General features: G+C 42.7%; 1 protein-coding gene and 1 long non-coding RNA gene across 2 annotated transcripts in view; one reads left to right on the forward strand and one right to left on the reverse strand.

Annotated features, from left to right (window-relative positions):
• Positions 1-22,248, reverse strand: part of LOC309532073 — a 346,799-nt gene that overhangs the window by 160,916 nt on the left and 163,635 nt on the right. The gene's annotated exons all lie outside the window — the stretch shown is intronic.
• The window catches only part of LOC309531973 (vertebrate ancient opsin-like), a 128,928-nt gene that overhangs the window by 65,926 nt on the left and 40,754 nt on the right, over positions 1-22,248 (forward strand). Inside the window, exon 3 of the mRNA XM_082221884.1 lies at positions 9,330-9,563. Within this exon, the coding sequence (XP_082078010.1) occupies positions 9,330-9,563 (234 nt within the window). The remainder of the gene's footprint in view (positions 1-9,329; positions 9,564-22,248) is intronic.

The following is a 22,248-nucleotide window of genomic DNA, read 5'->3' on the forward strand; positions in this document are numbered from 1 at the left end:
TGTTTCCCACTTTTTGTGGCTTTTGAAGATACTTGAAGGAGATCTCAAAGAAACCACTCCAAGTCTCTTGAAAGTTTTATGTAGTTTACTCAGTAGGATTTTCTTGTGAGCTGCTAGTTGAAAAACGTCCTGTATTCAACTTTCTGTGCCTAGTGTGACACAGGAGGGTTCCGGAAGGTTTCGGCAACCTTGCTTTAAGAATTTTGTGGGAAGGTTATTTTAACAAATGCAAACACTGCTGAGTACAAAACAGGAAGGGGCATTATGTGTGTGGGTTCTTTAACATGAACAGCGAAGAGAGAAGAATAGACTGGCAACAAAGAACATTTCAAATGAATCTAGGCTCTCCCTGGATTAGAAACAATTACGCACAACCTTAAATTTGTGTTCCCTGTTGTCTTGTTTCTCTCTTCTCAGAACATGGCTAATAGTGCTGTTAAGTGTTTGCTGAGTATATAAAAAAAATAAATTGAAGCACACTGGAGTGCTCAAACGTTTCCACTGGAAATTACAGCAAGGTGTTGGATAAGACCACTTGGGAACTTAATTTGGAAAGTAATCTGTGACTTGAGTTCTGCAAAGCTACCTATGGATAAACTGAACTTGTGCTCAATGCACCAAACACCAGGTAATGTGAGAAAAATCCTGTATTGCGTACAACAGAAGCATTAAGTAATAAGGGACATCGGTTCTGTGTCTGCGGAGGGGAGGACAAGAACAAACCTACGTGAAAGCAAGTAGGCAGCAGCCTAAGGTTCATCTAGACAGTAGGGCCTATTTTATATGTGAACCTCCGTTGTATGATATGGGTGTCATAGGGGTTTGGTTTAACAGATTAATCAAATGAGGCAGAACATGTTATATAGCACCGTCCTTTAGAAATATGTTAGCATTTTTAGTTGATAGGCATGTAGCACAGTTCTGCTCATTGGCAGCAAAAGTCAGTCACGTTGTATGAAGAAAGAATGAAGGCTAGATAAGTATATTTTGAAGAAGAGGCAGGTCTTAGGCAACTCCTATTAGGAACCAGTTCTGTGTGCAACTGCACACAAATTGGATGTATGCATCAGTAAAACATACAATAACCAGGCTAAATTAAGTAAAGTAAAAGGTAAAAGCCTTGGAGCTGATCTAATTTGTAGGGGTGGAGTACTCAGAAAAATATCTAGGGTTGCCATATTTTGAAGCACAAAAAGGAGGACACATTTTCCAAATTCTACTTTTAACTATGGATCACTATGATGACTCTCATTTTACATACCCATGAAAAAGAGGATGTGTCCTGGAAAAAGAGGACATATGGCAACCCTAAAAGATCCAACACTGCTTGAAGGAACTTCACATCATGAATCGTTTTTCCTACCTACTTTGTGGTGCCACCTCTAGTGGTAAAGGTGGGCATAGCAGCTGTACTTAAGAATTGCACGTTGGGGTCTATCAAACTGGTGATGCTTCGCAAATGGCAATTTCATGGAATGCTGATTCCTCATACAATTTCTGGTCCTTGTTCCCACTGATGCCAATTAGCTTTGCCTTCTGCAGGCAGGGATATGGGGTTTTGACTGACACCTGCACCATCGAAATGCTAAGGCTGAATCATCTCTTTCTCTTTGCCTCTCTCACAAGTTGCACCTTACGTAAGACCTGAGCGGCAGGGAGGGAGAAACACACTCAACGGACCTGCTATGGATTAATGGTTTTGCCTTTAACCATGTTGGTAGTGGTTTGAAATCTGTTGTGACTGAGAGTTCCGTGTCACAAACAAGCTTTACCGAAACCCATGTTGGAAAGCTACATAAAGTCTGCCTAAATGTCAAGCTGCCCAGGGCGTATGGCTGACCTTTAACCATACAGCAGATAAAACTCCAGAACAAGACAGCTGACCCAATGGGCAATAGTAATTTACTCTGCTATTACTGCAGTAAGACGGCTTGCTGTATCAGATCTGACTAATGTGTCATCAAAGCTGAAGTGTTTGTGTGGCTTACTATCACCCAGTACTGAACATAGCACTGAACTGAAGAATAAATAACATACTCTCTTTTGTGCACAGGCAAGTTAATTCTTCTTAGTGTGGTTTAGGCATTCCTTCTTCGAAGCACATTTAACAGTTCAAGCATCCAGTGTGTGGATTCTTCAGGTGTGCAGTGTACCACCTGCAAGCTATAAACTGATCATCACCTGTACTGCACTATAGTTGGTATACTTTGGTGAGGTGTTCTGCTTTCACCTTGACTTAAGTTAAACAAAGCAGTGAGCAACTTAGGAAGGAAAGTGGAGAGGGATCCCTGTTTCTACATTACTTCTGATAAACTGTGGTTTGCCTCCTTGTGGTACTAAGCTGTTGTTGGAAGTGCAATAGCAGAGATTATTTACTTAGCCTTTTAGGGGTTCATTCTGTTAGAGCTAAAGTCAACTAGCAAAGGGGTGTTTGGTGTTGTTGTTGCTTAGTAACCAGGCAAAGTGGTATGATCTTTACTGAGGTAGCACCTGCGCTGATTGGTTGTGTAGTTATGAGGAAATTTTCCTTTGTATGGTTGGCTGGATGTCTCCATGCTATGCACAAGTCCTGATTAGGAAAGACAAAGTCTCTCATTCCTTTCTCCTCAAATTACACACTGCTTATTTTATTTTATTTAGTAAAATATTATCAGGTTTCTCTTCTCTCTGGGCTCTATCTGCAATATTTAACTGATGAAACAGATTCTCCACCCCACCCCTCAGCAGAAGGAATCACATAATTAACACCATATTATTTTCATTCCTTATTTCCTTTCAGTTGTATTACTTGATCATTCCCTCCTCTTCTCCCTCCAACCACTTTGCAGTGGCTTTCTCCCATCTAAATGTTTGGGCTTTGAGTATGACGACCAGTATCTTCCCATTGCATATGTTACCACCTTGAAAGAAGCAGTATATGGACAGAAACCCTAATGGAGGAAATTAAGGGCTGTGCCTTTTGGGGACAAGAAGTTGTAAATTACCCTTTGCTGAAAAGCAAAGAAAAAAATGGTTTGCCTGGCACTAATGTGAAAGCAGTACAATCACTACCTTCTTAGCATTGTTAAAACTGATTATATTACCTAAATTTGTGGCCAACGGGCCAAATTTTTCAAGAAACTTCTCTAATCATTTGGGCCATTGCAGCAGCAAACCAGTTTGGGCTTCATTAGAAAGTAATGGCTTCATTAGAAAATGTAATGAATTCGTTAGCAGTCTTCAATTATTCAAAAAGCTGGAAACAGCAGTTCTTTTTTACTACTTTGGAAGCATAGTTGGAGTAATTATTCATTACAATTATTTATAGCCAGATATAAATCCTTCCAAGGCTGTTTACAAGTAAAAAAGAATTACATTAAAGAAAAGCATCATAGCAAACAATATCAGTATCAACATTTAAAATGTCATCAGGATCCTTCCCACAGGGCAGCTGGTCACAAAATGGCCCTGTGAAGGAGGGAGGAGCAGGGAATTCCAGCAGCAGTGGGCTTTGAGGTGATCTTCTGCAAGGAACATGGGTGAGATAAATACAGTGGTGCCCCGCAAGACGAATGCCTCGCAAGACGAAAAGACTCGCTAGACGAAAGGGTTTTTCGGTTTTGCGTTGCTTCGCTAGACGAATTTCCCTATGGGCTTGTTTCGCAAGACGAAAACGTCTTGCGCTTTTTTTTTTAAGCCGCTTGAAGAGGCGCAGTTGCGACGGACCGTGCTTCGCAAGACGAAAAACATCGCAAGACGAAAAGACTCATGGAACGAATTCTTTTCGTCTTGCGAGGCACCACTGTAAATTCAAATTCAAAATCCTTTATTAGGCATAACACACCACACATTAACAAACAAACATCATATACAGACTGTATAAAATACGGGCTCAACGAACACAATTTATCCTAGTCCTATTCTTAACTCCAAGAAATGAATCGATGTACAAAGATAATATAATACAACACAGCAACATCACCTACCATTAAAAACCACTAAGTCTCTTTATCATGGCCCATTCTTTCTTCATGGACAGCACTTAAAAATTTAGCCGCTATTAATGTAATTTGATCATCGCTGTCCGCTAGCAGGTCCTGAACAGTTGGTTGTGTAAAAATCTGTCTATTAAATTTTAGGGCCTCAAATAATTGTTTTCTGGCATAATTGCCGAAATCACAGGAAAAGAATATATGCTCTAGAGTATCGGGTTCCTGTTTTCTGCATTTGCAGAGACACTCTGATTCTGGGATAGCTAAGTATCTTCCTCTCACTACCATCGAGGGAAATATGTTGAATCTGGCCAACATAAACAGCCTACATGATTCATGTTTCTTCAGATTTGTCATGTATCCCTTTTGGAAATCTCTACACAAAGGGAGATTTAAGTGGATAGGAGAGCAAGTGCTGTGCTTTGCAACCTCAAGCATGGCGAGAACACTTTTTTCTGTGAGAGTCTTTCTGATAATTTCCCATGTATCTTTGGGATCAGAGATTTCAAAGTCAGTTAGAGTGAGCCCTTTCGAATGAGATAAATAAACAAACCCTATAAACTTGCTTGAATGTTCCCATAACTTCCTTCCTGGAGGCAATAACGTTTTAACTGATTCTTCAGGAAGAAAGTGATTTTCACATTTTACTGTTCCCTTAATTTTTGTTCCGAGAATGATAAAAGTGAAGTAAAAATGCCTTTTTGTTTCAGTAATGAATTTGCTTCTTCAGATTAGCAACAACCTTTAGATTAAAAGCAAGACTGTGGGTCTACAGTGTTTTTCTACTGTCTCCAACGTAGACAGTATAACGTCCACTTCATACACCTCTGTTAAAAATGAGATTAAGACAGCTGCCCCACTAGTTTCAATATGTTGTAGTGGTTAAGAGAGTCAGATTAGGACCTGATAGACTCGGGTTCAGGTCCCCACATAGTCATTAGTTGACTTTGGGCTTGCCTCACAGGATAGTTGTGAGGATAAGATATAGGGAAGAAGTGCGGAAAGAACCATGTGTGCCAACGGCAGTTCTTTTGGAAGAAAAGTGGGAGATGAATGTAATAAAAATAAATAAATTGTAACCATGAGTAAAGGCTGATTCATATGAACATTCTGTGGGGCTTGTTTTTCACCTGTGGGGTTTGTAGGCATGTCAGACTAGACTGGAATGTGGATGGCAAAGCTGTTCCATGGGAACTCAGCAACAAAACAAAACCACAACGGAGCACAACAATATTTTTGAAAGCACTTGCCTTCAGCTGTTTAAAAATGTACTAGGTTGGGGTGAGATTAAAAAGTTGTGTTCATGTCCGTATATTTATTACATTTACAGTGGTACCTCAGGTTAAGTACTTAATTCGTTCCGGAGGTCTGTACTTAACCTGAAACTGTTCTTAACCTGAAGCACCACTTTAGCTAATGGGGCCTCCTGCTGCTGCTGCGCCGCTGGAGCCTGATTTCTGTTCTCATCCTGAAGCAAAGTTCTTAACCTGAAGCACTATTTCTGGGTTAGCGGAGTCTGTAACCTGAAGTGTATGTAACCTGAAGTGTATGTAACCTGAGGTACCACTGTATATGGCACCTTTTCCTCCAAGGAGTTCAAGGTGGCGGGTATGGTTCTCCCCTCCCCATTTTATCCTCACAATAACCCTGCGAGGTGGGGTAGGCTGAGAGACAGTGATGGGTCCAAGGTTACTCAGTGAGCATCCTGGCTGAGTGGGAACTTGAACTCTGGTCTTCCAAGGCATAATCCAGCACTCTAACCCATTGCACCACACTGACTCAGGCATTACTGACATGTTTTGTATGGTATTTGTGGAACTGTTTTGCTTTCCCCTTCTCTTCAGGGCCAGATAAGATGGCATGAGATGAAAGATTCACGCGCTGTCTTATCTCCCATGGCCTCCAGTTTCCTCTCCTTCCTTCTGGTTTTCTCTGATGTACAGTATCATTGTCAGAAGCTCGTCCTACACTCGAGTAGGACCCTGGCAGAGATACATGCCTGACTGGCATGTTCCCTCCCTCCTGGTCGATTGTTCGGGAGCTTCAAAAGCTTTCTTCTGCCCGAATATCACAGCGACCGATGCCAACAGACATCAGCACATTTAGGGATCCACAGAGTGTTCACAGTTTGCGTAACAGAACCCCAGCAACTCAGCATTTTGGCTAATCTACTTTATTTACATATAAACACACATGGAGCACTGCAACATGGCTCCCTCTTTCTCTAGCATCAGACAGCAAAGAGAAAAAACGAAGGACAATAGTCCCACTTCACGGAACACAGTAACACAAACATCCTGTCTCAGTCACTTCCCAGTCTGTGGAGTCAAAACATATACCATCATGTGAAAAACAACAATCCCATGACTGCAATCACGGAGCAGGAATTCTAACAATCATATGTATACTTTGTGTGTGAAATGCTGCAGTGCAAAGTGTTCCTGTTCAGGGTTCTAGCCATCCAGCCATCCAGCATTCCCCAAACACCCCAATCCGTGGTTTTCTGTTTTTCTCCCAAATCCACTGAGAACACATCGTCTTTGTTGGGCTTTGGGGGGGGAGGATCCTCATCCATTAAAATCTTTTTCCCCATAATATTTTGTTGTCCTTCAGCAAACCCCAAGCATGCCAATGCTTGTTTGTGAATCGTGTTGCTTTGGCTATGTGAGGAAATGCCTTTGGAGACTGAGTTTGCTATTAGTATATATGCTGATGTATGCATTTATGTGTTCTAACAGAGGTGCATTTTTAAAAAAAAGTATTTAGATGGGGGGTGGGGTGGGGGAGTCCCCAGTGTGATTCTGGTCCTGCAGAGTCAATAATTGCTCTCTGTGACTCTTTGACTAAGCACTGAAAAATACATTCAGACAAAATTTGGCACAAATTACTCTCACTTCCAAATAATGGCAGCTGCAAATTATACTCTGGCCTGCCAGACAGAGAAAGCCAGCCTAATTGAGTTAATAATTGCTCACAGCTTTAAAACTGTTGCAGCAAGGCCTCTGTGCTCCATAACCAAAAACAAAAAAACCCAGAAAATAAATCTTTTATTTAAATTATGAGAGTTATTAAATTAATCTGTGGTTCAAATGTCTCTTGCACTGTTGGACCAATTGTGATGGAAAGAGTATGCTGGGATCATGTTGAATTATTTTTTTTAAATGATCAGATAACAAACACCATTTCAGAGCAGCTGGAGTTCAAACATCCAGGCCAATATTTACTAGGGACTGTTTAGCTGTGATAATGCCAACTGGGTGAATTGTAATGTATTTGCAAGGTCTTTGCTCCTCAAAATCTGCCCCCCCCCCTGTTAGCAGGAAATTGACATGACAGGGAATAGCAGATGGTACAAGATCACAGTCTTTTGTTCACTGTTATGTCCACGTCAGGGGTGGCTAATCTTGCTTTTGGCCCAAAGGCCAGTGGTGGTGGCTGATGATGATTGAGAATGGTAGGGCAGAAGGCAAGAAGACCAACAGTAGGTGGAACCAGAGCCCATAACCACCCCATGACTGATTGTAAGCAACAAGGCGAGCAGGTAGGTGGAACAGGCTGAGGTTGGTGGGGCAGTGCCCCATTTGCCCTAAAAGATCAGCATCCACTGCCAAGGGCATCATTCACTCTTGGCCAACCTGCTGAGGGCTGCAGACTAGTCCTAGTGAGGTCAGTCCACCCACTCCACCTCATATACAAGACACTTGTACACTACACACAAGTACAGTGTGGTGTAGTGGTTAAGAGCGGGAGACTCGTAATCTGGGGAACCGGGTTCGCGTCTCCGCTCCTCCACATGCAGCTGCTGGGTGACCTTGGGCTAGTCACACTTCTTTGAAGCCTCTCAGCCCCACTCACCTCACAGAGTGTTTGTTGTGGGGGAGGAAGGGAAAGGAGAATGTTAGCCGCTTTGAGACTCCTTCGGGTAGTGATAAAGCGGGATATCAAACTCTTCTCTTCTTCTTCTTCTACACTCATGCTCCTTAGCTGATCTATGCACATTGGCTGAAGAGAAGTGATTACCCCTCCCTACTTACAAAATGATGGATCTGATGCCTATGGAGAGGGCAATGTGAATTTACATCAGGGTCCTGGGTTGGGTGGAGAGGTTCAAGCCTTTCTGCTTATTTCAGCACCGTGTTTACTTTAGTTCTTTTGCTTTTTGCTGCAAACACCAAAATCAGTGCGGTATTGGGGATCCATAACAACCCCCTGTTTATACAAATACAGTACAGTGGTACCTTGGTTCTCAAACTTAATCCATTCCAGAAGTCCATTCCAAAACCAAAGCGTTCCAAACCAAGGCGCACTTTCCCATAGAAAGTAATGCAAAACAGATTAATTTGTTCTGGACTTTGAAAAACAACCCCTAAAACAGCAATTTAACATGAATTTTACTATCTATCGAGACCATTGATCCATAAAATGAAAGCAGTAATCAATGTACTGTAATATAAAATAAATAAGACAGTACAGTGGTACCTCGGGTTAAGAACTTAATTTGTTCCGGAGGTCCGTTCTTAACCTGAAACTGTTCTTAACCTGAGGTACCACTTTAGCTAATGGGGCCTCCCGCTGCTGTTGTGCCACCGCCACACAATTTTTGTTCTCATCCTGAAGCAAAGTTCTTAACCCAAGGTACTATTCTGGGTTAGTGGAGTCTGTAACCTGAAACGTCTGTAACCCGAGGTACCACTGTATTGTAGATGATTTAAAAAAATAATTCTTACCTGCACTGATAATAGTTATTGTTTGGATTGTTGGGGGCTTTTATCCATTTCCGCAGTCACTCACTCACTCACTCACTCACTCAATTAATAGCTTAACTGGGTTCCACACAGTCACAAAAACAAATTAACTAAAAATGCCTCAAAAACAAAAATGCAAAATATATAGCAAAAACAAAAGCGCCAAACTTTATCCATTTCGGAAGTCCGTTTGACTTCCAATCTGTTCAAAAATCAAGGCATAGCTTGTGATTGGTGCAGGCGCCCCGGAAACAATAGCTGACAGCCGCATTGGACGTTCTGCTTCCAAAAAACATTTGAAAATGGGAACAGCTCCAGGTTTTTGGCATTTGGGAAGAAAGGTGTTTGAGTGCCAAGGCATTTGAGAACCAAGGTACCACTGTACTTGAGCTGCACAGGGTACATTCTTCCAAACAAATAGTTGTACATGTGTAAGGATAGTTTGTACCTGTGCCCACCAAGGTGAAGGAGTGTCAACAAGGCTTTGTGAAGGTGGCTCACTTGGACTTCCACTGAGCCCTGGAGTCCCTTCCCACTCTACAATTCTATGAGTCTATTACTGTTTTCTTTCTGCTCTGGCAGGACATCATCCAATGTGCTTCTTCTATTTCAGGTGAGCGGAGTCACCAAAGGGATGGCACAAACCAGAGAGCAACGGGTGCTGATCATGGTGGTTGTGATGGTCATCTGCTTTCTTCTCTGCTGGCTACCTTATGGCATCGTGGCCCTGATAGCGACATTTGGGAAGCCCGGCCTAGTTACCGCCTCTGCCAGCATCATTCCTTCCATCCTTGCAAAGAGTAGCACGGTCTACAATCCGGTCATCTACATATTTTTGAACAAACAGGTAAATAAAAATTCACTGTGGTATAGGGAAAGGGTTGATAACAATAGTTGGGGGAAATGGGAACTGTTTTCTAAATAACCGCTCCCAAATAACAAATGGTGTCTGAAGGAGAGGCACTCACTGACACAGTCTGACAATTTAGCCCAGTATTTTAAAATCCAACATTACATAATGAAGTCCTGCTCCTTTGACAACCCACTTATCTTGTCGGCTGAGAATATGGTGGCTCCATGACAATGAAATGGAACAGTGAGTAGTCAAGGAGCTATAGGAGCTCCCCAGGGAAATGCCAAGGATGTGGCTTTAAAATGTATGACAGGCTTTGTACAAACATGAGCAGTAACTTTCTAACTAAAGAAGCAGACACTTTTGGAGTACTAAAAAGAAAGCAACTCAGTTGGTTGCTTAGACCTTCTTTTCCTTCCTTCCAGTAAGTTTTAATGGGCAAAAAACAACGTGAGAGTTATAATTCAGACACTTTCATACAGCACTGAAGTAAAACGGTGAGAGTGATGTTTCTGGGAATCTTCCATTTTTCTTGAGTATATACTTTCCTTGGATTGCATACAGCAAAAACCACCACCTGGTCTGCTAGTTGCCATGATTTTATTTGGTCAAGATAATATTTGGCACTAAAGAAAGCAGAAAATAAATAAAAGACATTATCTCCGAAACCCAGGAATCCGAGTCCCCCTTTTGAAATTATTTGAATTTGGAATATATAATTGGTGATATTGTATGTGATTTGATACAATTTGATTGGGTTTGTTAATAATTGGAAGATTTTTATTGGAAAATGAATAAAAATTATTTAATAAAAAAAGAAGATAATATTTGGCACTGACACTCTCAGAGCATCCAGTGTTTTTGTAAGTTGATCTCACGAGAAGCAGCACGATGAGTGCAACATCAGCTTTCATGCCAAGTGGATATTTGGATGTTTTGAACACGGCGTGCTTCATCACATGCCACTCTAGTGGCTGAATAGTTTGGTTGATCAACAAGTTACTCTGTAAATTTGCATGGGACGTGGCTGGCACTGTGGTCTAAACCACTACGCCTCTTGGGCTTGCCGATTGTAAGATTCCGCGCGACGGGGTGAGCTCCTGTTGCTCTGTCCTAGCTCCTGCCAATCTAACAGTTTGAAAGCATACCAGTGCAAGTAGATAAATAGGTACTGCTGTGGCAGGAAGGTAAACGGTGTTTTCGTGGGCTCTGGTTTCCATCACAGTTTCCTGTTGTGCCAGAAGCAGTTTAGTCATGCTGACAACATGACCTAGAATGCTGTCTGCAGACAAATGCCGGCTCCCTCAGCCTGAAAGCAGAGATGAGAGCCGCACCCCACTGTCGAATTCGACTGGACTCCAGGGGTCCTTTACCTTTCTGTAAATTTGCAGGAAGCCATTCCAACAATGAAACTGTCAAAAGGAGCTCATGTTACAGAGCATTCAGATTATTCTGATGACAACTACTTCATGACATCAATAGTTCATCACTTCAGATGAAAGGAGGCAAAACCAGCCTCCAAAGCAGTATGAATTGGCCCTAAATGAGCATTTCTTTATTTAATTAATTTATAGCCCTCTTTTTCTCCAAGGACCTCAAGGTGGCATACATTAAAACAGGACAGTGTAGCCACTGCAAACCTTCCTCTTTTAGGCTGAGAACTTTCCCATTCTGCATCTGTGTTGGAATTCCTTTTGAGATGTTTTAAAGTTGATTTAAATGTGTGTTTATTTTTTCCACTCTGGAAAGTTCTTTGCCACTCTGGGCTCCTTTAGGAGGAAAGAACGGGATATAAATTTAATAAGCAAATAAATGTTATTGCTTTGAATATTAGAAACAATGTCCAGTCTGAACATCTATGTTTAATATGATGCATTCACCTTCACCTTCTACTCACAAAACACAAAGATGAATTTTCAGCAGCTTATCAGCAAGATTCATGTAGAATCTGTATGTTTACAGATAATCTACAGATTCTCCTCAGCCTCTTTTTGATAAAAGCAATAAGCACTTTTTCTGTTTTCCATTCTTATCCAGCCTTCTGAATTCTAGCTTCTGGAGTGGACTTCTGGAGTGAAATATATCTGACTCAGCATCCAGATTCTGCACCAGTTCTGTGCAAACTGATCTATAGTATAAGCCAAAGGACACAATATAGCCTTGTTCACTCACATTTAGTGCATTTTCATGTTGAACCAGGCGCAGATAAAGAATCATGGTTGAAATACTTCACAGATTATGCTGTTTACAGTATTTTTGACAGTGAAAGATAGAAGAAAATATATATATTCACTATCCTTTTTATTACTCAGTTGTGAACTGGTTTATTCAGATTAACACTATTATTGCTTCTCAGCTGTCATATCTCCACAAAATGCCCTGTTGAGGAACATAACTGTCAGGGCTGCCTCAGGTCTCAGCTCACAAAAGACCAACGCCGGGCTCTTCTTATATACAAGGATGTTTATTGCAGTTCATTATCGGTTCCACAACAGAGGCGCGCAGCCCCGCGTCTCTTAGGCTAGACGTTTGAAGTCCCCTCTGAATCAGTCCCGTCCCTACACCAGCTTAAGAGGCTTGTGCTGGACCACCTCTTCCTGTCCTTTCTTTTCCGCAGGGTCTTCCTGCCCCCCTGGGTTGCTTCCCTCCTGCTCTCTCCTGAAGCGGATCCCTCAGACGCCTGTTCCCCCCTCCTTCGTGCTTTGGGGCCAGGCTCCTCCTCCGGGCTCTCTCCATTTCCGCGCGCCTCCACATTTGAACTTGGCGCGCGTTCGCTACCCCTGACCTTCCTCTTGACACTTACACTACTCCCTGTACTACTCTCCACCTCTTCCGGCAGGACGTCCTGCCCCGATCTCCTTCCCCTGTCTCCTTCCTGCTCCGCTCCGTGTGTCACACTGGGAACTCCACTCTCTTCACTTCGTTCCTGCTGGGAAGCCGGCCCCGATCTCCCACTCCTACTCGGGGTTTCCCTGCTGCTTCCCTGCTCCTGGCAGGTCCCCCCTGTGACCCCCCTTGGCCTGACTAGGGGCGCCCCCTTCTGGGAATCCTCCGATTCACTTGAGAGACTCATGGAAGACCTCAAGTCATTGTCATCCTCTTCCTCACTGTCCTGGGATTCTTCCCCATCGCTGTCCGTCTCCCCCCTCACCTGTGCCTCTGTCTCTGAACCCCTGACAATAACATTGGGGGTTTTTTTATATGAAAAGGTCCCCTGACTTTCTGCCTCCCTGTCAAGATCTATAAAGCACAAACCCTCTGTATGTGCAATTTGTGCTTTTGATCATACCAACTTCCATAAAGACATAATGAGCAGGTTAGGTTTTCAGTTGTATTAACAACAGCTACTGTTGAAGCAGTTATACTTTTTGTAGCAATTGTAGGCTCTTCAGTCTAACAACAAGGCTTGCAGGTAATATTGTAAAACTGTGTTTGCTTCCTCCCAGAGTTTCAAATTAACCCATGAGCATGGAAATATTCTGAGTTACTTTTTGCTGAACTTTTCGTTTAATAAACACGTATTCCAAATATATTCCAGTATAACACTTCCCCCACAAATGCATAATATGCACCACATCTATGTTGGCACTGAATATTTTAATATCTAGTAATGGTGCTGATTTGCTAATATTTGCTGGTGTTGCAAGGGGTAATGGCAGAGAGCTGTGGGTACAGGCTAATCTTGGTTACTCAGGAGGTTTACATAGCAGAGATTTAAAGATTACATTCTTGATCCAATGAGGTCATTAAACAAGTACAAATACTTGCATGTATAAGCTGCAGTGGCTATTATTTTATTTTATTGTTTCTCGTGCAACTTGGAACAATGATTACAGGTGGCCTTCTTCTTAAAGCACACTGGAGATAAATATACTGTTTAGTCTTCAGCATTCCTGAACTTCTCTGTGTTTTAGAAGACACTGTCCAAATAATGCAGTGCAGATACAAGGTAAATACCACATCTAATATTTGCCATACATTATTGTGAGGAAATAGAAAGCTATTGAAAGTGAAGGGTTGTTTCCACAGAGTTTCTAGGCATGAGGATGATGGATCATATTATTACAGGATAATGCCACAAGCTGTACAACTCAATAAAAGACGGAACATCAACTGTTCCCTTCTCTTGTGTCCCTCAGTTTCAAAGAAAATTCATGCGATCCATCTTTGTTATTAGATACCCAGGTCTTTTATCACCTTTGTCTTGTATGCCAGCTATGGCCATCTTTGGATCATGATAGTCAGTGTAGCCCATGCATTAGTGACATTGAACTGGAGCTGCCCTTGGGCCAGAAGCTCCAATTAATGGAGAATGCAGTATCTGGACTGATGATGGGTAGAGATGGCTGATAGCATGAGACACCTCTGCTGAAAGATCTGCACTGGGTGCCAATGTGATGCCCCGCCAGGGTCAAGGGCAGGCTTCCTCAACCTCACCCCTCCAGATGTTTTTGGCCTACAACTCCCATGATCCCTAGCTAGCAGGACCAGTGGTCAGGGATGATGGGAATTGTAGTCTCAAAACATCTGGAGGGCCAAGGTTGAGAAAGCCTGGTTAAGGGTATTGCATTAATATACAAACCCTGAACAACTTGGGTACAGCATATTCTAGGGCAGTGATGAATACTGGTTGTTGGGAATCACGTGGAGAGAGTGTTATTGTGCTCATGTTCTGCATATTGACCACAGTGGGAACAAATTAATAGACTACATGGGCCTTTGGTCTGGTCCAGCAGGGTTCTTCTTTGTTCTTTAATTTAAGTCACTTAATTCCAGCTGCATGGTCTTTACATCTGATCAACATATGAATATTCAGTGTGAATTGGTCTTACGAAAACAGAATCATTTTGATTCATAGCAATTCCCGCAAATGACAGCCATTGGCAGAACAGGGAAAACAGGGAAATAGACTACCTGTCAGAAATGTAGCTTTTTGGTGAGAAGGGTTCACAGAAAATGGAGGAAAGTGGACTCTCCTTTTTTGGATTCCACAAGGCAGAGCAATGTCATTGAAGATAGATGTTCCGATCGCTTCATGAGGAAGCTTTTTTAAAAAGGGAAGTATCAATGGTATTTTGCAGGAAAATAGTTACTCTCAATACATTTATCTGTGACACAAGTAACTGGTCAGTGCTTATTGTGTCATTTATCCGCTCTGGGAGCTCTTAAAATAATAACAATAATATTCAACAGTGGATGCCTTTCCATTATCACCCATATCCATTTATCTCCCCAAGTGAAAACTCTGAGCCATACAAGGTAAGGAATGTTTTTGTTCAAGGTTAGCACTACTTCAATCTTATTTCAAAGTTACCTTGAGAGATGGATATACCCATTTGGAAAAAGATAAAGCAGCCCAGACTGGCAAGACTATTTCCAAATAGTTTTATATTTCTTACTGTTTTATATTTCTTACTCGGGAATTCAGGAATTTATTTCAGAAGCAATTGAAATGTACTCTGATACACTGTTCTACAGTTCCGCATGACAGTTCTTTCATTTGCAACTTTTATTATTATTAAAATAAGGATAAACAATAAAAAATGAAAAAGAGTAATAGAACACAGTTAAAGAAGAAAATGAACAACTAAAGTCATTACACGAACAACACACTGTAAATATACAAGGGCTACCTGCGATCATTAAATTCTTCCTGAATATGGTATTTATAGTATTCCTAAGAGTGTTTTTAATCATCATTTATAATCAGCAAATGTAATTATATTAGGAGATAATCCAATTAAATTCCAAACACCCCATATTCTATGCAACTGGCGATTCAATCCAGTGAATACATAAATTAAACAATATGATTCATTGACAAGCCCAGGGGCCTCTTATGAACAATGCCCATTTCAACTAACCACATCACTTTGTGAAACAGAATTATAATTTGTTGAAACCAAAATGTTGCTATCAGATGCTTAGGACACATACATAATTTTTTTTGCCTTTTGCCAGTGCGTACATATTTATTGCTTCAGCTGCATGTAAAATAATTAATTCCAGTAGGACTCAATTATTTTATCTTACTCCCAAATTTTAATAGCGGGGATTGATCTGGACTCGTTCCTCTAGATGTGTGTAAGCTCTTGTGTGAGCCTAAAGCTTAGCACTTGAAACGCAGTGGGCCTGCTACTTACATAGAGTTTGGTTTCTGGGGTCTGCATCCAAAGGCAAAATCACACCAAGTCAGGAACCCCCAGAACCATAGAGGGCTGCAAGGCAGAGGGCTGCTTACTGGGCTCTGGGAAGGTTGTGGGACGGCCCATGACTTTCCCACAGCCCAGTAAGGAAGGAAAACCTGCTGCGTGAGCAGGCGGGAAAAATAAATAAATAAATTGAGAGTGGGGAGTGACTCCCTCTGCTTTCCATTTATTCATTTCCATTATTATTTCCATTTATTCCATTTATTTATTTATTCATTCCCCAACTGCATAAAGTTGCAATTGCACATCCTCTAATATTTCTCTGATGAAAACAGGGAAATAATAATAATAATAATAATAATAATAATAATAATAATAATAATTTGTTATACCCCACCCATCTGACGGAGTTGCTCCAGCCACTCTGGGTGGCTTCCAACATATATAAAAACATAGGAAAATATTAAACATTAAAAGACTTTAATGGGATGCCTTTCAGATGTCTTCTAAAGGCTTCATAGTAACTCACCTCCTTGGCTCGGAAGTCGCATAATTATCTCCCGAGACAGACAAGTCCCAACAACAATAGATCTGTATAACTGCTTTATGATGTAAGCAGGTTTGTTTTCAGTTCATTTCCTACTGATCCCTGGCATGGAATTTGCCTTTTCCACAGCTGCCACCCACTGGGACAGCGTCTTCATCAAGCCATCTAGTACAATCCAAAGGTCTCAGTCACTGCCTGCTCAGGCTCCATGAGCATATATGTGAAATATATATCTATTTTTTGCCCCAACATGCATCACTTTATGCTTGGCTACATTACCTTTAAGCAGAAGGTAGACAGCATCTGTTAGGGATGCTGTAGTTCAGGTCTGGGAGAGCTTTGGCCCTCCAGATGTTGCTGGACTACAATTCCCATCAGCTTCAGCAAGCGAAGAAGAAGAAGAAGAAGAGGAGGAGGAGGAGGAGGAGGAGGAGGAGGAGGAGGAGTTTGGATTTGATATCCCACTTTATCATACCCTAAGGAGTCTCAAAGTGGCTAACATTCTCCTTTCCCTTCCTCCCCCACAACAAACACTCTGTGAGGTGAGAGGGGCTGAGAGTCTTCAAAGAAGTGTGACTGGCCCAAGGTCACCCAGCAGCTGAATGTGGAGGAGTGGAGAGGCGAACCCGGTTCCCCAGATTACGAGTCCACCGCTCTTAACCACTACACCACACTAGCCAATGCAGTTCAGCAAAATCTGGAGGCCTAAAGGTTCCCCATACTGGTTATAGTTAAAAATTCCTGCCTGAGCAGGAGGTTGAACTCAATGACCTCTGAAGTACCTTCCATCTCTAAAATCCTATGATTCTATTCTAAAAATCTATAGTGAAGTGTCACTGGATGCCTAGAGCTAGATTTCTCTCTAGGGTAATTGGATAGCTGGAGCCATACATTGTAAGGTTCTACATAGTCAAGGCCTGGCAGTTTCACCCATGTGGGCTGCATTGTGATGTGCTGCTAATTGCATTGTATTTTTAAACACGACACCCTCTGCTTATTATAAGAAACAGGCCAGCTGGGTCTCTTTGGCTTTTCTTTCTAAGCAGTAGGGGGACTCATTTGTGCAAATTTATTAACAACTGTGAAGTCGTACCATGGAAGTCAAACGGATTCCCTTCCGGACGTCCGTTTGACTTCCAAAACGTTTGGAAACCAAAGCGTGGCTTCTGATTGGCTGCAGGAAGCTCCTGCAGCCAATTGGAAGCCATGGAAGCCCCGTTGGACATTCAGCTTCCAAAAATAGTTTGCAAACCGGAACAGTCACTTCTGGGCTTGTGGTGTTCGGGAGCCAAAACGTTCGAGAGCTAAGCTTTTTGAAAACCAAGGTACAACTGTATATGGAAAATTTTGAGCTTTCTTCTGGAAGAATACAAAAGCTCTTGAAGGTCGTTATTTTTTAATCATCAAAGATACTAAAGCAACACCGCAAGTTATATTTTTCGCTCCTTTCGCCTGTGCATATGGTTCCTTGCCTTTTCCTCCCCCATCCTGGGCAGAGGTCAGTTCGTAAGACCTGACTCATCAAATATGAGAAGAAGCATCAAGGCCGCTGATAGAATAAAGGACAGGGAGACTTAGTCCTTTGACGTGCCGCTCTCTCTGGCTGCAAGCCAGTCAAATTCTTAGTCATGCCCTTTTCTTTAAAATCTAGAAAGACTCCCACTAGTCCCAAGCCATGCGATTTTTTTTTAAGCACAAAGTGACTCATTTGTGTGAGATATTATATATATATATATATATATATATATATATATATATATATATATATATGAATGATCAATGGTGGTTAACGTGGGGCACTTCTGATTATGGGCCATGCTGGCTGGGGCTGAGAGGAGTTGGAGTCCAATAACATCTGGGGGGAACCACATTAACTACTGCTGTGAGCATGAGGTCCCTCAGTGGGGTGGCAACAAGAGAAGGCTTTGTCATGAAGAACTCTCCCCATTTTCTCTTCAGGTGGCAGGCCAATACAAAGACTTTTAAAAAGAAACATTTCTCTTTTTTTAAGAGCCAAGGATGAACGGCAGGCACCGTATTTTTCGCTCTATAAGACGCACTTTCCCCCTCCTAAAAAGTAAGGGGAAATGTGTGTGCGTCTTGTGGAGCGAATGCAGGCTGCACAGCTATCGCTGAAGCCAGGAGAGCAAGAGGGATCAGTGCGCACCGATCCCTCTTGCTCTCCTGGCTTCAGCGAAAGCAACACAAAGCCTCCTGAGTGCAGTGGGAGGAGCGCTCCCGCTGCACTCAAGAGGCTTTGCGTTGCTTTCTTGTTTTCCTCCCTAAAACCTAGGTGCGTCTTATGGTCAGCTTTTGCAGAATGTGACAGTCTGTTCCCATTGTTGCATCTTCATTAAATGTTTGCATTGGCTCTCTCTTGTCTTATCTGCAATTCCAAAAAAAATTATGGCCCCGAGCTAGAACATTCCAAATATCCATTTAGAGACTATATACTTTAGGGACTTCATCCACACTTACATTTCATGTTCATTCTTCATATCAACCAAACAGGGATGCTTGCCTACAGCAATAGCCTACCGAATTAAACACAATGACAGCACAGAGGAAGGTGTTCCCAATGGCTGTATCACAACCCTGGAACTCATCTTGCTAAAGCTCCATCACCACTTCTGGAGAAAAGTCCCGTTATATCTCGAGAAAGCACCATTAAAATGCAATGGGAGTTATTTGTTGTGAGGAACTTGTCCTGCTGATTTCAACAGGACTTAATCTGGGATACCATACTAAACTGTCATACAACAGAAGAGCAAAATTTGGTTATGATAATCTGGAGATGTATCCAAATGCATAGCAGACTTCCCAAAATATATACAGTGGTACCTTGGCTCACCTACGCTTCAGGTTACATATGCTTCAGGTTACAGACTCCACTAACCCAGAAATAGTACCTCGGGTTAAGAACTTTGCTTCAGGATGAGAATGGCAGCGTGGCAGCAGCAGGAGGCCCCATTAGCTAAAGTGGTGCTTCAGGTTAAGAACAATTTTAGGTTAAGAACAGACCTCCAGAACGAATTAAGTTCTTAACATGAGGTACCACTGTAGTAGACTAACTTAAAGGTAAAGGGACCCCGACCATTAGGTCCAGTCGCGGACAACTCTGGGGTTGCGGCGCTCATCTCGCTTTACTGGCCGAGGGAGCCGGCGTATAGTGGTCATGTGGCCAGCATGACTAAGCCGCTTCTGGCAAACCAGAGCAGCGCACAGAAATGCCATTTACCTTCCCACCGGAGTGGTACCTATTTACTTGCAGTTTGACGTGCTTTCGAACTGCTAGGTTGGCAGGAGCAGGGACCGAGCAACGAGAGCTCACCCTGTCGTGGGGATTCGAACTGCCGACCTTATGATCGGCAAGTCCTAGGCTCTGTGGTTTAACCCACAGCGCTACCCGAGTACCTTAGACTAACTTAGGCATGTTCATTAATTTTAATGAACCTTATCTGAGTAAAACTTAGATGAATAGCACCCATAAATTCCAGTCAATAGCCTTATAATCCCTTTGCTTTACAGTGGTACCTCGGGTTACAAACGCTTCAGGTTACAAACCCCTCGTGTTACAAACTCTGCTAACCCGGAAGTAGTACCTCAGGTTGAGAACAGAAATCGCACACAGGTGGCACAGTGGCAGCAGAAGGCCTCATTAGCGAAAGCACACCTCAGGTTAAGAACGGTTTCGGGTTAAGAATGGACTTCTGGAACGAATTAAGTTTGTAACTCGAGGTACCACTGTTTTATAATAGTTTCATGTATTGCACTTTTTATTCATGTAGGGATTATCGGGGGGGGGGTGTTAAAATGGGATTTAAGCACAATCTCTGGATAGAGGCCAATCGCTTATTTGGAAGTAACTTTTTAGTTTTCATTGTCCTATGAGCAACAGGACTTTTCTGTCCTTGTATTAGCTCAGTGTCCCCTAGAGATGCATATACAGGTGTCTTTTTCTTGACAGAAGAATTTCACTGTAACAGTTTTAAAAACGTCTGCTGTATGCAACAGTAGGCTTACCTCACCTCCCCATCCTCCTCCAAAGTAGAAAAATATGCATACTTCCAGCTGATTAAAATATACTGTTATAATACAGGCATCTGCTCTGGCATCTGTTGCGAACTCCATGCTCCATTTTATCTGATGCCAAGTCACAGTGAAGAATTTTGTGACTGACAAAGCGTGTTCTCACTAAAAGAGAGCACGTGTTGCGGATGGGGCCGAACAAAACTCCACTTGGTTGCCAGGCAGTATTAGATTCAAGGGGCCTGGAGCAGATTGGAGGATGGTGTTACTGGGGTAAATTTGATGTTGCCAATTTAGGGGTGGGATCAGTGGTTATTTAAGCAAGGTCCACAGCTTTCTCTTTCTCTTTCGCTGTGGACATCGGATCACATGGAGCACTTGGACTGTCTGGAGGACAGTGATGCAAACTTCTCATTGTCTGGTTACATTTCTTTATTTCTCCCTTCTTTTAATCCTCTTTAGTCCCTTAAATAATTTAATTCCCCTTTTTCCTGTTCAATTTCCCACCCCACCCCTTACCCTGCCCTGTTGGAAGATTCTCCCTGTATCTGTGGCTTGCCTTTCTTTCGCAAAAAGGTTTACCCCATTTCTCCTGTTGTAAATTGTGGGGCTAGTCAGGGCTGTTCCCAGCTTAGCTGGAATCACTTTCGTTTATAGCACCCCCGAAGGTTGGCTTTATTTGAGTGTGTGCAGCGCTGTTGGCCAAATTTTAATCTAGCCTTGGGCGGGAGCACTATTTTGAGTTCCTTTAATATCGCTATGAGACTAAGATTCTCAAGAGCAGAGGCATGGAGCCCTATTCGGCCTGGGCATAACTTCCGAGCCTAAGTATGCTACAGGTAGCAGTTAATTGTTAAGTCTCTGACCTCTCTATAAGAATGTACCTGCTTGCAGGCTCAGTTGCTGCTAATGTATATCTGAGGCAGACAGAGGGCGGCAGAGGCTCTCTGTGCCTCCAATGACTATGAGCACTCTGTATATGCTCTTGAACTATGCTGTTTCTGAACAAGTTTATTTTCTTTAAGTTTGTTTTGCCCTGATAGTGGCGACTGCCATTTTAGAGGCGAGCCATTGTGGTTTAGTGGCTAAAGTGTAGGACTAGGACCTGGGAGACAGGGTTCATATCCCCCTCTTAGCCATTGTTATAACAAAACAAAACAAACTGCTCCTTTTGGGCTATTCTGTTGCTGGGTAGTTCGGCCCATTTGTGATAAAAGAACTTTGGGTTTCTTGAAGGGGTGCTTCCCTCTAAAAGGGCAAGCAGGGGTACCTGGACAAGCTGTGGGCTGCCTCAACTCTGCTATTTCACTGGAAACATTTATACCTGGCCTAGCAGGTGACCCTAGGGCTTTGCCCTAGAATTCGATGGCCTGGAAGTGTTTCCGGCCTGAATAGTGTCCCCATGTGGTCCATGAAGCATTGGTTTCACCAGTTCCTTACATTGTTTAGTTTTTGCGGACTATGACTGGGCTTTTGCAAATTCCTCAAGAGCTTGCCTCTCCTGCAGGGGATGACTTGTGGACGCCCCAGGTGTCTTCTTCCAGAAGGAAGCATCTTCGAAGGCTGCAATCCAGGAGGAGGGCAAAGAGGAGCAGGGATCATGATTCAGACATCACCTTGGACCTCTACAGGGGTCAGGGTGAGGCTGTCCCGGGTCTTTAGGGATCATCCTGGATAACTCAGCTGGGCAGCGCATAGTGCCGGTAATGCCTAGGTTGCAGGATTGGTCCCTATATGGGACAGCTGCATGCTCCCCCATTGCTCTACCTGGACACTTAGGTCCAGTGTCGAGGGCCTTTTGGTGGTTCCCTCACTGCGAGGGATGTAACAGGCGCCACGTTTGCAATATGCAAGCGGGAGAAAGCACCTTTGTGTGCCCACACTGCAGTTTGCTCTGTGCGTTGCAGGACACAGCGCTGCACGGGCTGCATTTGCATTGCATTGCGTGAGAGAT

Source organism: Podarcis vaucheri (genome assembly GCF_965113315.1).
Source record: "Podarcis vaucheri genome assembly, chromosome: 5".
Classification (NCBI taxonomy): domain Eukaryota; kingdom Metazoa; phylum Chordata; class Lepidosauria; order Squamata; family Lacertidae; genus Podarcis; species Podarcis vaucheri.